The following is a 13,282-nucleotide window of genomic DNA, read 5'->3' as shown; positions in this document are numbered from 1 at the left end:
ATGCAGGCTGCATTTAAAAGTTCTTCCCCACCTTTTTGTCCCTTTTCAGACCCCGTAAGCCAGATATGTGTGTCTGATGTACCTCAGCCATCAGAGCAAAGGGAGTGAATTTTCTGCTATCAGCACTTATTTAAACACATAAGGTACAACACACACAGCATCCCTTGTGTAAGGCAAGTCTGAATCTTACTCTTCAGTGGTACAAACTTGCCAAATGCCCTCCTCTGAGCCCTGGTGCTATCCGACAGAGCCCTCTCCCCTGCTGCCTGTTCCTGTCCCCTGCACGAGGACCCACAGACAGCTTGTCGAAATACCCAGATGACTTTGGATCATTGTGCAATAAAACATATCACCAATGCCATGACTCTCCCTGGGTGTTCTTCCGGCACCAGTTAATGTTTACATCACTTAAACAAATGAGGTCTTATCAAAGCCACACAGCACAGCTACACAGAGCAAAGACAAATATGAGCAAATCACAATCCTGCCATTCTTGTTTTGATCGGATTTCATAACCCTCATGCCCATATAGGGCTGTATATTTCGATAAACATTTTTAATGTGAATAAACTGCAGAACAGAAACAAGGTTCAGCTCATGGAAAATGTGCCGTGAAACACGTCGACCACAGCGCTGTCGGCTCAGGTCATGTGACTTTATTTATACCCGTCGGTAGATTAGGTTTGCAGTGAATTGTCCTCATCCATAGACACGTAACAGACAGACACTTATCATGTATCATTCATCTTACAACACAGGCAAAAATAATATAAAAAATATAACACAATAAACAGTTAAGATAAAATGAAATGAAATAAAAGAGTAAACAAACAAATAAAATACTGTTTTACTATAACTGGAACGTTAATTTGTGTGAAGGCTAAAATTGAGCTAGTTATTCACTTTAGCTGTTTAATGTTAGCTCAGTTTTAAGAGATAAGTCCCACCCTTTGCACACTAAGTTTCAGTTTCTTCCACATGGTCGCAGGTTACAGTCCCAAGGTGAAGACCAAGATGATACAAAAGCAGTAACTGTTTTGTGGTGCGGCAGCGCCCCCTAGCGTGATATATTTTGAAATATGCTCATACATCTTCTGTTCCAAATAGAGACACGGAGAAGAGAACCACTCCTACACTCCTTACTCACACGCTATGAGCTAGGATAGGGTCATCTGACTGTGATAATGTACCAGAATATCTAGAGCAGTGTTTCCCAACCCAGTCCTCGGGGAACCCCGGCAGTCCACGTTTTTGCTTCCTCTCAGCTCCCAGCGCACCTGTAGCAGGTATTCGGTGTTCCTGATTTGCTGGGAGGGAGCAAAAACGTGGACTGTCCGCGGTTCCCCGAGGACTGGGTTGGAAAATACTGATGTAGAGGGAAAACACTTTGTAACTGATTAGACGAGGCTGGTCCAGATTCAAACTCAGTCGTGTCAGCTTCTCAAACATCGCAAAATTTAAATTTGAAATGTTAATGTTCAGTGCTCATCATCCTCATTATACCATGGGATGAAAGTAGAAAGGTATTCCATGCGAGGTATTTTATCCCTCACAAACCATGAGATGCCAATGTTTAAATTCACCTGGGCACAAAGTCAACAGGTCTACATTAACAATATGTAATGTATACAGCAACCATCAGTAAAGTATAGCTATATTACACTACACACCTTGCAGAAGGCTACACTGAGGCAGGTTGATTCCAGGTTCATAATTTCTAAGACAGCAGTACAAAGTGAAGAACAATGTGAAGCAGGAGACACTAGGAACGACCAGAAACCAGCCAGGGAAAGGGTGTAAGCAACGTTCTAATGCCAGAATTGACCGTCAATTTATCCAGCAGTGCCTCATGAATCGGAGGATGACACCAAGTGACCTTTAAAACGAATAGGAAACTTTAAATGCAGGTGAGAAGTGCACTGCTAGGACAGTTCGTGTTTGGATCCTAGAAGCAGGACTGAAGTTCCACAAAGCAAGGATGAAGACCTTCATTAATAAAAAACAGGGAAGAGCCAGGCTGTAGTTTGCAAAAAAAATCTATATTTTACACAGAAGCATACCCAATTGAGAAATTAAACTAAACATTTTGCTGTGGTCTCAGTTTTTTCCAGAACTGTAATCATAAGCCATCGTTTAAAATATTAGTTGACTATCAGCACACGTTAAACGAATATCCAGTACATTACCTAGATTTAAGCAATATTCAACTTAATTTATCACTTAAACAACACTCGAAGCCTCACTAAAAAAAATACGTTTTATACAACCGTTGTGTACCACCGGTCCGCACTACACGCTGTACGCTGGGCCAATAGAAAATGAATACCGCAAAATCTCGCTGGAAGTATCGCGGTAATCCGGGCACAATGTTTTCTCCCAGAATGCATCAGTCTTCCTCTTCCTTTCCGCGGCCAGAAAAGTAAGTAATGGTTCCGAATTTCTCATAGAAGCTTGTGTATGATATCCATGAAATATCTCGTGCATCTCATTTTGTAGGATTCTTGTTCATCATGATATTTAAACGGGACATATGGGGGCAGTGTTTTTTTTGTATTTGTCTACATTTAATGCAAGAATTGAATTGATAGTATTGTTTTACGGTAAACATATGACTACCGCTGTTTTGCCACGACTTGGTTCAAGGGAGGGGGCTTACATGTCAGGCCTTGATTAGAGATGTCGTTTTTGTGTTTTGGAGCCTTTATTAATTTCCGTTTAGCGTTTAGGTGAAATAGAGCCGGACATGTCTAGATCGTGTTGAGCTCATGAGACTTTAAACGCCCGGCTCTAACAAAATGGCAGCTCATAGCCTGCTCAAAAATGACATATCAGTCTTATTTGTTGTGGACCTTCTGTGATCTTTTAATAAGTTTTTAAAGCCATTATGTAATTTTCACCAATTTCTGTTGTCTGGTTTTAGGCACCACGATGGTCCGCTACTCGCTCGACCCCGAGAACCCGACTAAGTGTGAGTATCGACTGTCGACACGCCGTTAGAGTTGTTTCATTTTCCGTAACGCTTTACGGTGAAAGGTGGCCTTTTAGCGTGCCCATTTTGATACCTTGTCTTGTCTCGCAGCGTGCAAGGCCAGGGGGTCCAATCTCCGGGTTCACTTCAAGGTACTGCCATTATGCATAATTTGCTTGATTAGGAAGTAGTATTAACCACGACTGTTCCTAATATGAAGCTGTATTCACTTCTGTAGAAATGCATGCAAGCATCCTGTAATTCAGATTACCTTTATTGTAGTCTGTAGTGTCTCCGGGCCCAGCGATTGCAATGATGACTTTCTTAGGACACCTTTGGATCAGCCGTGAAAATAATATATGTATTCTGAGCCATCGCTGTAGGAGATGTGGAACAGGCAGGCATTAATGTGTGACAGCTTTGCTTTTTTATCTGAAGGTCTGTGCATGTTTCCACAAATATGTGTGTTTCCCCTGTAATAAGCTATGTCAAATACACCCATTGGCTAGTTGTTAATGTTGAGTAGTGCCCCTGAACATGAGCTGAAGTCTTGTTGTCTGAACCTGCCAGTTGTCTGAACCTGTACTCTGTCCACAGAACACCCGTGAGACCGCCCAGGCTATCAAAGGCATGCACATCCGCAAAGCCACCAAGTTTTTGAAAGATGTAATGATTAAACACCAGTGTGTTCCTTTCCGTCGCTACAATGGGGGTGTCGGCAGGTGTGCCCAGGTGAGCCTTTTGTCTGTTCCCAGAGGTGCGAGCGAATGCTCTTTGCTTCTAGTCACTCAGGACTTGTGTGGGTATTGTGACAGCTCTTGCTTCAGCAAATCTTGTACCATATGTGTGGATAAGGCGATTCAGCTTCTGGGTGACTTCAGGGTTGCAATGATGACCATCTTAGGACACCTTTGGAATATACCATGAAAATAGTTTTCATACCTGAGCAACCAGGAAGACAGGCCAACAGTAGTGGTTTCATCAGTCATCAAGATGAACAGATTGAGATGCCTCCGCTCTGTCCCCCTCCCCAGGCCAAGCAGTGGGACTGGACACAAGGTCGCTGGCCCAAGAAAAGTGCGGAGTTTCTCCTGCATATGTTGAAGAACGCGGAGAGCAATGCCGAGCTCAAGGTGAGGGTTCCTGGAGTTTTTTTTGTAACACGAGTCGCTGCCACCCAGGATAGCAATGATGACATACTTAGGACACCTTTGGATCATCTGTGAAAAGAATCGTACCTTCTGAGCCATCGCTGTAGGGGGCAGTAGGATGCTACGAAGCTTGCATGTGCCGTGACTGAGCATATAACTCCTTATCCGTCACCCCAGGGGCTCGATGTGGACTCCCTGGTCATCGAGCACATCCAGGTCAACAAGGCCCCCAAGATGCGCAGGCGAACCTACCGCGCTCATGGCCGTATCAACCCCTACATGAGTTCCCCCTGTCATATCGAGATGATCCTCACTGAGAAGGAGCAGATTGTTCCGAAGCCTGAGGAGGAGATTGCTCAGAAGAAAAAGGTGAGCCTCTATTTGCACATGCCATGTTTGGTAGTGTGACCTGCTGGACTGGACCAGGGGGGTATCCACAAAATGAAATGTGAAAACTGTCCACTGGGAGCAGAGGCAAGTGACTTTCTTGTTGGACAGTCTTTATTTTGGATTTAATTATCTAGTTAATGGAAAAAATCATGATTTGTGGAATACCACGCAGGATTGGTCAAAGATTCAATACGTGCTTGTAGAGGCAGGCAGTCCAGTTCAGCAGGTGCTGAGCTTGTGTGTTAGTTTGCCCAAGGACACTTTCTTCTCCTGGTTCTGGAAATTAAACTTGCCAAGAGTTATGGGTTGCAGTGATGACAATCTTAGGACACCTTTGGAATTAACTGTGAAAACAAAACTTAAATCTGAGCAACCAAAAACTTCATTCTAAAACTTGTGTGGTCTACCCCAGCAGTGTGTGGAAGCACCTGTTTTTGTCTGATTGGTTGAACTGCTGTCACCATCTTGTCTTTGGTCTGCAGGTTTCCCAGAAGAAGCTGAAGAAGCAGAAGCTGATGGCACGGGAATAAGTGTATATAAAATAAAAGTGAATTTCACTTCTACCTTGTGGTGTCCTGTTGTGTTTATGGGTCTGGAGTAGCAGGTTCGGAACTATCTCTGCATCTTTTGGGGGTTGGGATCTGTGTGTTTGGGTAGGTCCTTCTAGGGGAGCTGGCTGGATGTTGCTTCAAGTCCCCTCATTTGTAATGTGGGTGGACTAAATGGAGTTAAGCCAGTGCTAAAAGATTCAAGGCTTCCTTATGGAATCATGAGGTGATCATGGAGTTCTGTTGTCTTAGACCAGATGTTCATAGAGATACCTGGAACAGTCTATTAAAACAAGAAGAAAACAAGCATCCAACAAGAAACCTAATTTAATGCTGTGGCACAGTCAGAGCTTTATACTGGTGGAAATTGGCAAAGTGGCTTAAGTTGAAATGGGTTCATCAAATTTTTCCTGGTTTTAATTAGATTGATGTGAGAAGGTTCCAGGGTCCAGTGCTGCCATGGTGTGGGGTGGCCTCAAGCAGGACCATGAAGTTTCAGAAATTCAGCAGCAGTCTTGGTTTCAGTAAATTGTTGGAGGGTCAGGCACTGCTGCTGCATGGTGCTGAGGTCCAATGTCCTGCAGTATCAGCTAAATGCCCTCTGAGTGCTGCAAGCTAAAATCGGCAAAGCCCACGACCAAAATGTTTGCCCTTATCCTCATGGAAGGCTGTCCAGGTGACCGGCTCTGTCCTGTTGAGGGACTCCAGACAAGCCTGTCCTCGCCAATTTCCTAAACATTTTGCCTTATCCAACAAAAAGATGAGTTACATGGAGCTGAAGTGAAATAAGTTCCTCTGGTTTACAATGGTTCTCATTCCAGGACTGGAACTGCTACCTAACTGGTTGATCCCTCCTTTTCTTTTTTACATCCCAAGACATGATGGGAACGATTTCTTTTAAATTTTCTGCTCAGATCTATTTAAAAAGTGCCCATCACAACTACCATTTAACCTGTCTCTAGGTAAGAGAACCCCCCCCCTTTTTGTTCACCCAAAATTTATCGAGCTTCTCAGGTCAGGTCAGGTTGGGGATGATGCTGATACAGCTGATGCAGCGCTTTGCCACACCCACCACATAGCGAAAGTCCTTGGGATCCCGGCCGGCGACCCCCCCAGGCAGATACATGGTCCAGTCCCACTCTCCAGAAATGGTCATCCATCTGCCTCAGCCAGGTGTTACGTGGGCATCCCCTCGGCCTGGTCCAGCCACTTGGGTCCTCAGCAATGAGGATCCTGCGAGCCGGATCACCCTCAGGGAAACGCACCACATGGCCATAGTGCCGTAACTGATGCTCCCTCACAATGCAGGTAATGCGCCTCATTCTGGACTCCTCTAGCAGCCGCTCATTCCACACAAAGTCAAACCAGCGGTACCCCAGGATTCTCCGAAGAGACATAGTACCGAATGAGTCCAGTCTTCATCTCAGCTCACTGGATAGTGTCCATGTCTCACAGCAAGACAGGGAGCACCAGGATTCTAAAGACTTAGAACTTCTCCTCAAGCAAAATTAGCTGAGGGGACACCTCCCCCCAGATCGGCAGAATGTAGGCTACCAAGGGTAAAGGGGAAGCTTGCCCGTCGAAAAGTCTCTACACGGCCCTGACGACATGTTTGCGTTAAACAGTTCAGTCCGGACTAATAAACTAACAACGGCTTAATTCCGGTTCATCCAGTACACTTAGACAATTGTCTAAATTGCAGCTGCGAACTTTCGAATTACTTTTATGTCATTTGTCCACTAGGTGCCGCACGAAGCACATGAATTATTGACTACAGGCAATCGTACTTCAAACTGTCAGAGAAACAGTGCAAGTTACGGTGTTGCGACTTAATTATAGCCTCCTCTAAACTGCTGCCCTATTAAAATGTGTTAATGTTTTCATACATGCCTTTCTTATTCTTAAATAATTTGTATTAATCAGTATTTGTACACCGATAAACTGCGGTCGTCCGATGATATAGCCTTAATTCAAGTAGGACTGAGATATACATGCGAATTTATTTTAGGTTTCCAAAATATTTTTCTTTTTTTCTGCTCACAGTCACATGTCACACAAAAACTGAATGAACTGCAAAGTTAAAAGTTGCCAGAAGTTTCGTTTTACGTACCACGTCAAACTTTGTCGCCCGTTGTGTTATATCATCCTATTCCATGCACAGATGACAGCATGTCGTTGCCCCAGACTGCAGACTGCAGAGCCCCATCGCCAAGTTCCGCAAGTGTCGATGGTGAATCAGCGCGAAATTGTTTCCTATGGTCATGGTGTTCTTACTGATGCTGGCGGCCATTGTACTGTTGAACCATGTGAATAGTAAGTTAAAAGGGAAAAAACAGCAGTGCAGAAGCGAGGAAACGAGACAAAGCATAAAATAATTAATCATCTATAAAATCATATTTTTTCTTGTAACCGTTAAATAAATTAATACATAGTTAACGGTAATGACACAAAAATGTTGTATTTTGTAAAATTCTTTTATGTAAAAAATAGTTATAAATAGGTGTAAAAATATAAATTAAAAATATAGCAGTGTAATTTGTCTCATCGATATCGATCTTTTCCAAAGAATATGTACACAGTACTTGAATTACTGCGTTTATATTGTCACCTACACAAGATGATGGAGTGTCAAATATACGTGTATCTGATCATCGTACTGGGGGAATATAGAAAGGAACGGAGGAACTTGTCCAAACATGATTTAACGCCTGATCTTCCAGTGGAAACGGAACAAAATAATCACTCAAATACTACGACAATACAAACCCGATAGTTCGAACCTTATGGCGACAATAAGAACAATTTTAATGCTATAATAAAAATGAAAACAACTACAATAATAATAATAATCGTTTTAGTTAGTAAGAAAATGACCATTAAAAAAGAGCAAAACCTTGACCCGGGACGATGACAATCAATTTCTTTATTTAGACTAGTGTTTAATAGTACTTACTTTCACTAACATTGTAACTCGACATTCTCCTACGTTTGCAAAGTCTCAGAAAGCAGATGCGTGGCTGCACAAGACGAGGCTAAACCAGAAAAGCGAGTGAGTTCATAGTGAGCGCGATGCGCAAACCAAAGGAAACGTAGCCTGTCGCATTTTTCCATATGCGTATAGGCTAATGGCTGTATCATAATTATTTGCGCTCTTTCAATGGACAATGAGTTCATGACCTATCTCGAACTACTAGGCTTTCCAATCGCTTTTGAATTAATATAGCCAAAGAAATGGGGCACTCTGGACCATCTTTTTCGCGTAACAAACGCATGCAGATGGCCCTTTATCTGGGAAAAAAATAGATCTCAAATTGACTAGATTGATTTAGTACTTTTGTATGTAATAGCCGATCGAATGGCAACTCTTTTAATGTGCAAATGAAAGCGCTGGTATGAGGGGCCAATAAGAAGCCGGTACACGAAGTGGGGGCTTGCGGCTGACACGGGGGACGCGTCACCGCAGCGCTTGCCCAATGGCGACAGAAACGCCGCCTCCTCCGTCTAAGTGACATTCTCAAAGTTTTCACTTTTGCTGCAAAAGACAGTAAGAAAGTGACGAAAATGTTTTATTATCTCCGAGAGCTTCGCGCGCGCCGCCGAGAAAGGGCGCCTCTTTATTTATAGATTTCTGAGCATTAAAAAATAAAGTTGCCACCGGTAGAGTTGAAGCAGACATTAGAGCCGGGGAAAGGCGCTTGGAGATCCATTCCTCTAGAATGCCCTGTCTTCAAGATATGCAAGACTGAAGAAGGAAAGACACTGGATTCCTTTTCCTCTAGGGATGGGTACAAAACTCAAGTCCTAAGAAATTTGGATCCTAGAGCAAAATTGCCTGCACCTTAAGACGAATGTGTTATGAGAAAATCTTTTTCAAGTTCATCATATTGACATAAGACGCTAGGCGTTTAGACAGATTTCTAACTTAGCTGTGCTTTCTTTTAATCGAGAAGTATTATTTTAATAAATACTCCCGTGGAAGTAGTGAGGACAACTGGTACTGAGTTATATTGTTTATCATTATTTTTGGTTATGTTAGCGGTGGGGCAGATGGACGGGTCTCGTCAGAGCGCCTTTCTGCTTAGCACGCCGCCGTTAGCCGCTCTGCACAGCATGACCGAAATGAAGACTCCCCTGTACCCGGCTTATCCCTTATCCTCCACCGGACCCGCCTCGTCTACTTCACCTTCGGCCACCTCCCCCAACCCCGGCGGAATTCCTGTCTCTTCCCCGGGGATAAAATCGTCAGCCGGGCTGTCCTCTCTCCTATCACCGCACCAGTGCGCGATCGCTACCCCACACGGAATAAACGACATCCTCAGCCGTCCCTCGGTGGTCTCCGCGGGGGCGGCGGCGGCCGTGGCAGCCTCCTCTTCCGCTGGAATCTTGTCAGGACTGCCCCGCTTCAGTAGCCTGAGCCCCCCGCCTCCCCACGGGCTCTATTTCAGCCCTAGCGCCGCGGCGGCCGTGGCAGTGGCTCGCTACCCCAAACCACTGACAGATCTCCCCGGCAGGACCCCTATATTTTGGCCTGGGGTCATGCAGAGCCCGCACTGGAGAGACGCCAGATTTGCTTGTTCACCGCGTAAGTTTTCAGTTTAAGATGTTTCGTGTTCATGGCATTGTTGACTGTAATATCTAACATCTACACCGCTACGGGTTTAAATAATTACACCAGTTTCCCGATGCTGACATTGCTTTTATGTGAATATAAGTATGTGGCATTAAGTTTTTGAGTTTTTGTGATCTTTATTTCAGAAATTTATAAATATAATTCTAAACGTAAGCACGGCAATCTTCAAATGAACGAGACTTGCATTTTAATTAAGGCTGTTGCCGAAGAAAAAAAACGATTAATTTACATATATCCAACGGAGATGCGTAAAACATGCCATGCTTAATACTGAAGGCAGCTAAAAGTCATCGGGAAATTTATGTGGTTAGCTTGTGAATAAAACATCGAAAATTACCCTGGTTAACATAAGTTGTTATCTTTTCAGATCAGAGTTCGGTGTTGCTTGACAAGGACGGAAAGAGGAAGCACACGAGACCCACATTTTCTGGACAACAGATCTTTGCCCTGGAAAAGACTTTTGAACAAACGAAGTATTTAGCGGGACCGGAAAGGGCCCGACTGGCCTACTCACTGGGGATGACGGAGAGCCAAGTGAAGGTGAGAGGATCGTGTCAAACTTTAGATAAGGAAGTACGGATCACGCATTGCTGAGATTAAAAGGAAACCCCCCTTAATTTCACTAGCAATATTATAGAGATTTTGGGAGTTTTTTTTGGAAGGTAGCCTATCCTGAAGCGATCCCTTTTTTGAACTGTTTAAGTTGGAGATAATCGTTTCATATTAACTCATATTTCAAATAATGTATTATAAATAATATATTTCAGTCCAGTTGTAAATGCCATTGTTTACTCAGTAGCGACTGTAAGAGCTGAATAAAAAAAAATCTTGGTACATATTTCACAGTTGTACAGTTAATCTTAAATCATACAAAATTTAAACAATTGTGTTTAAGGAGGGTAGGTCATGAAAAGTGCATTCTGCTCCAGATAAGCAGTATTATTGTAGCGTCATTAGTTTGCTGTGTCATTTAACTTTAGATTAAAAACATGATTGTTGCTGCTAATCACGAAGTATCTTTACAGAATCTGTAAGGATCAGTCTTCTATTTTTAAAAGAAAATTGTTATCCTGTATTTGAGGTCAAATAGCAATAGTTAAAGTTAATAATAATAGTTTTAGTGTAGTAGGTCTATATGTTTCTAGGCCAAACTTTTTGGCAATATAGCACACGGATTTTTGCGATTCGTTATGCACAGAATAAAATAACCAGTAAAATGTTATGACTGTTGAACAACTTATAAATCTCACAAAAACTTTTATTTTATTCCCTATAATTAAATGTTGAAATACACTGTTTCCCCCCCCAAATTTTCATACATTTATAATTATATTTATGTTTTAAAAATCAGACTCATCGTTAATCTTTTTATTATTATTATTATTATTATTATTTATTTTATTTTAAAAAGCCAAAATTAGACAAACTCATTTGTAGCTAACTGACTTCTGACAGGAAGTTCTTGACGTTAGATTTTATTTTAAAACGCTTCAATTCCATCCCAGGTTTGGTTTCAAAACAGAAGGACAAAGTGGAGGAAAAGGCACGCGGCAGAGATGGCATCGGCAAAGAAAAAACAGGACTCGGAGACGGAGCGTCTAAAGGGGGCCTCGGAGAACGAAGACGACGATGACGACTACAACAAGCCTTTGGACCCGAACTCGGACGATGAGAAAATCACTCAGCTCTTGAAAAAGCATAAACCGAACTCGTCTCTTCACGTCCACACGTCAGAAAACGAAAGTTCTTAGAAACAAAAGAAGAAATACCGTTTTCCAGTGACATGAAGCACTGAACCTGTCTTAAATCAGTGGCCTATCTTCATTAACAGTGTGAAATGAAGTTTGATTCGAGCGATGAGGAATGTACGGCCCGTTTCGGAGGAATGGAGACTATTTTTTTTCACGACAGAAAAGCCACAACATTTCCACATTAAGATGAGGGTACTTTCTTGTAAATACCAGCGTGAGTTGTACTAAATAGAAATTATATTGCTGTGAATATTTATGTGTAAAATACATTTTGTATAAAACCCACCACTGTCCCCTCTGCGTCCCTCATCACCGTTTCGGCTTTGTAATTCTCAATGACGAGAGGTAACGGTTTACTTAAGCCCCTTTTCGTTTTTTAAATATTTACTATTTCTGTTAACGTCTGATGGGCTTCTTCTTAATCCAAGTTGCTTATGTATGCTTCTAATATTTTGCATTTTTAACTAATATTTCTACCGATCCGTCAGAAATCAATAAACATTTATAATGATCCATGAGTAAAACGATAAAATAAAGAGCTCATTTTAAACAGGAACGCGGTGAACATTAATGATGAAACCAGCCAGTTATTTCACCTGTAAATAAACAGATAAAACAGCAGGATATGACTAAAATATATTTGTAATATAATGCATCCAGTGTTTGTCGGCCCATTTTTGTTGACATTTTCACACTTTAATTAATTTATATAATGTTTAAGTTTGTAACAGTGTTTGAATCCTGCAATATTGTGTGCTGCAGGTTCATATGTATCGCACTTTTATTTAATAAAATTTAAAAACAATGTGAAGGTTGTTTTTTTCTGATTATATCCTGAGGAAAATAAACGCGTCTGAGAAATATTTAGCAGCAGTAGAACTGTATTGATATTTAAATATTTTGAACTATCAATAACACATGAATAACTATTTTTTTCTATGATATTACGTTACCAAAAATAACTAGTTAATTCAATTCATTTTAATTTTGTTTAGTTCATTTGTGTTTATTTAGTGTATGTTTATTAAATGTCATTTGTTTGTTAACTACAATAATAATTTTATTTTTATAAACGGGATCTCGAGGGTGGTAGTAGCGAACATATTTGTTCCCATTATATTATTAGCAAATAATAATGCAACCAATACATTCGAAAAGCAACTAATTATACTATAATAATATGAGGAATTATTGTAAATTGTTGTTAATTTTAATTATAATTATCACTGTCCTCATATTGTTATTGCGACTGATTCAGTACAATATATATAACTAATGATATAAACAAAAACTGCAGGGTCTTGCAATCTATTTTAAACTTTTATATACCGAAACCTATCAAACATCTGTGTCATTATAACTGAAAAAGCGCTGGTCCCGATAAAGCCTCTCTCGCTGACTGCGAGATATTTTCTGGAGCCTCGTCTAGGACTGCAAAGAAACTGTCGAAAAACACAGATATTCCGGAAGTAGCCGACGCGGAAAGTGCTGGGAAAGGGTCATGATAAATTTATACTGCGACCGACGCAGAAATGCACTCCTCGCTGTCTATACGTTTACAGATACAGCTGATTACATCAGCATGTTCTTTTAAAATTGGAAGGCAGTCAACCGCCCAGGACTGGTAAATATTTAATTTATCCGATGCGATTTTAAAAGATGCAAGACCTGCTAAGTGTGTTCAGAGAGATCTAGCTGTCTCAAATACGGGAGGATTTTATAATTATTTAAAGTGGATTCCTCTATAGACTGCTGACCCCAGTACCCCCCTCTCACTCTCACGTAAACCTCACATCCGGATTAATGTCTTTCGAACTTAGGAATTTTAACTGGACATCACATCC

At 41.6% G+C, this 13,282-nt stretch overlaps 2 protein-coding genes and 4 non-coding genes across 7 annotated transcripts; all 6 read left to right on the top strand.

Annotated features, from left to right (window-relative positions):
- Positions 1 to 2,374: 2,374 nt before the first annotated feature.
- Positions 2,375 to 5,072, top strand: rpl17 (ribosomal protein L17). 2 transcript variants are annotated; one of them, XM_023808256.2, is made up of 7 exons: positions 2,375 to 2,419; positions 2,921 to 2,968; positions 3,080 to 3,120; positions 3,566 to 3,700; positions 4,003 to 4,101; positions 4,297 to 4,488; positions 4,992 to 5,072. In XM_023808256.2, exons 2-7 carry the CDS (start codon positions 2,929 to 2,931, stop codon positions 5,037 to 5,039), a joined length of 555 nt encoding a protein of 184 aa, XP_023664024.1. In that variant the 5' UTR covers positions 2,375 to 2,419; positions 2,921 to 2,928; the 3' UTR covers positions 5,040 to 5,072. The 2 variants fall into 2 exon arrangements, with proteins under 2 accessions (XP_023664024.1, XP_072570382.1); XM_072714281.1 differs by lacking the exon at positions 2,375 to 2,419 and adding an exon at positions 2,436 to 2,455.
- LOC111842263 (small nucleolar RNA SNORD58) lies at positions 3,276 to 3,343 on the top strand. The gene has a single exon (XR_002837870.1). It is a non-coding gene; the product is annotated as a small nucleolar RNA SNORD58 (small nucleolar RNA).
- On the top strand, positions 3,852 to 3,919 carry LOC111842259 (small nucleolar RNA SNORD58). The gene has a single exon (XR_002837866.1). It is a non-coding gene; the product is annotated as a small nucleolar RNA SNORD58 (small nucleolar RNA).
- LOC111842258 (small nucleolar RNA SNORD58) lies at positions 4,152 to 4,218 on the top strand. The gene has a single exon (XR_002837865.2). It is a non-coding gene; the product is annotated as a small nucleolar RNA SNORD58 (small nucleolar RNA).
- LOC111842262 (small nucleolar RNA SNORD58) lies at positions 4,816 to 4,883 on the top strand. The gene has a single exon (XR_002837869.1). It is a non-coding gene; the product is annotated as a small nucleolar RNA SNORD58 (small nucleolar RNA).
- A 3,537-nt stretch (positions 5,073 to 8,609) lies between the features above and the next one.
- nkx6.1 (NK6 homeobox 1) lies at positions 8,610 to 12,249 on the top strand. Its single transcript, XM_023808552.2, has 3 exons — positions 8,610 to 9,639; positions 10,055 to 10,227; positions 11,193 to 12,249. Exons 1-3 carry the CDS (start codon positions 9,087 to 9,089, stop codon positions 11,436 to 11,438), a joined length of 972 nt encoding a protein of 323 aa, XP_023664320.1. The 5' UTR covers positions 8,610 to 9,086; the 3' UTR covers positions 11,439 to 12,249.
- The last annotated feature ends 1,033 nt before the right edge of the window (positions 12,250 to 13,282 follow it).

This window comes from Paramormyrops kingsleyae, chromosome 7 (assembly GCF_048594095.1).
Source record: "Paramormyrops kingsleyae isolate MSU_618 chromosome 7, PKINGS_0.4, whole genome shotgun sequence".
NCBI classification, from domain to species: Eukaryota; Metazoa; Chordata; class Actinopteri; order Osteoglossiformes; family Mormyridae; genus Paramormyrops; species Paramormyrops kingsleyae.
This window is presented reverse-complemented; position numbering and strand designations above follow the sequence as displayed.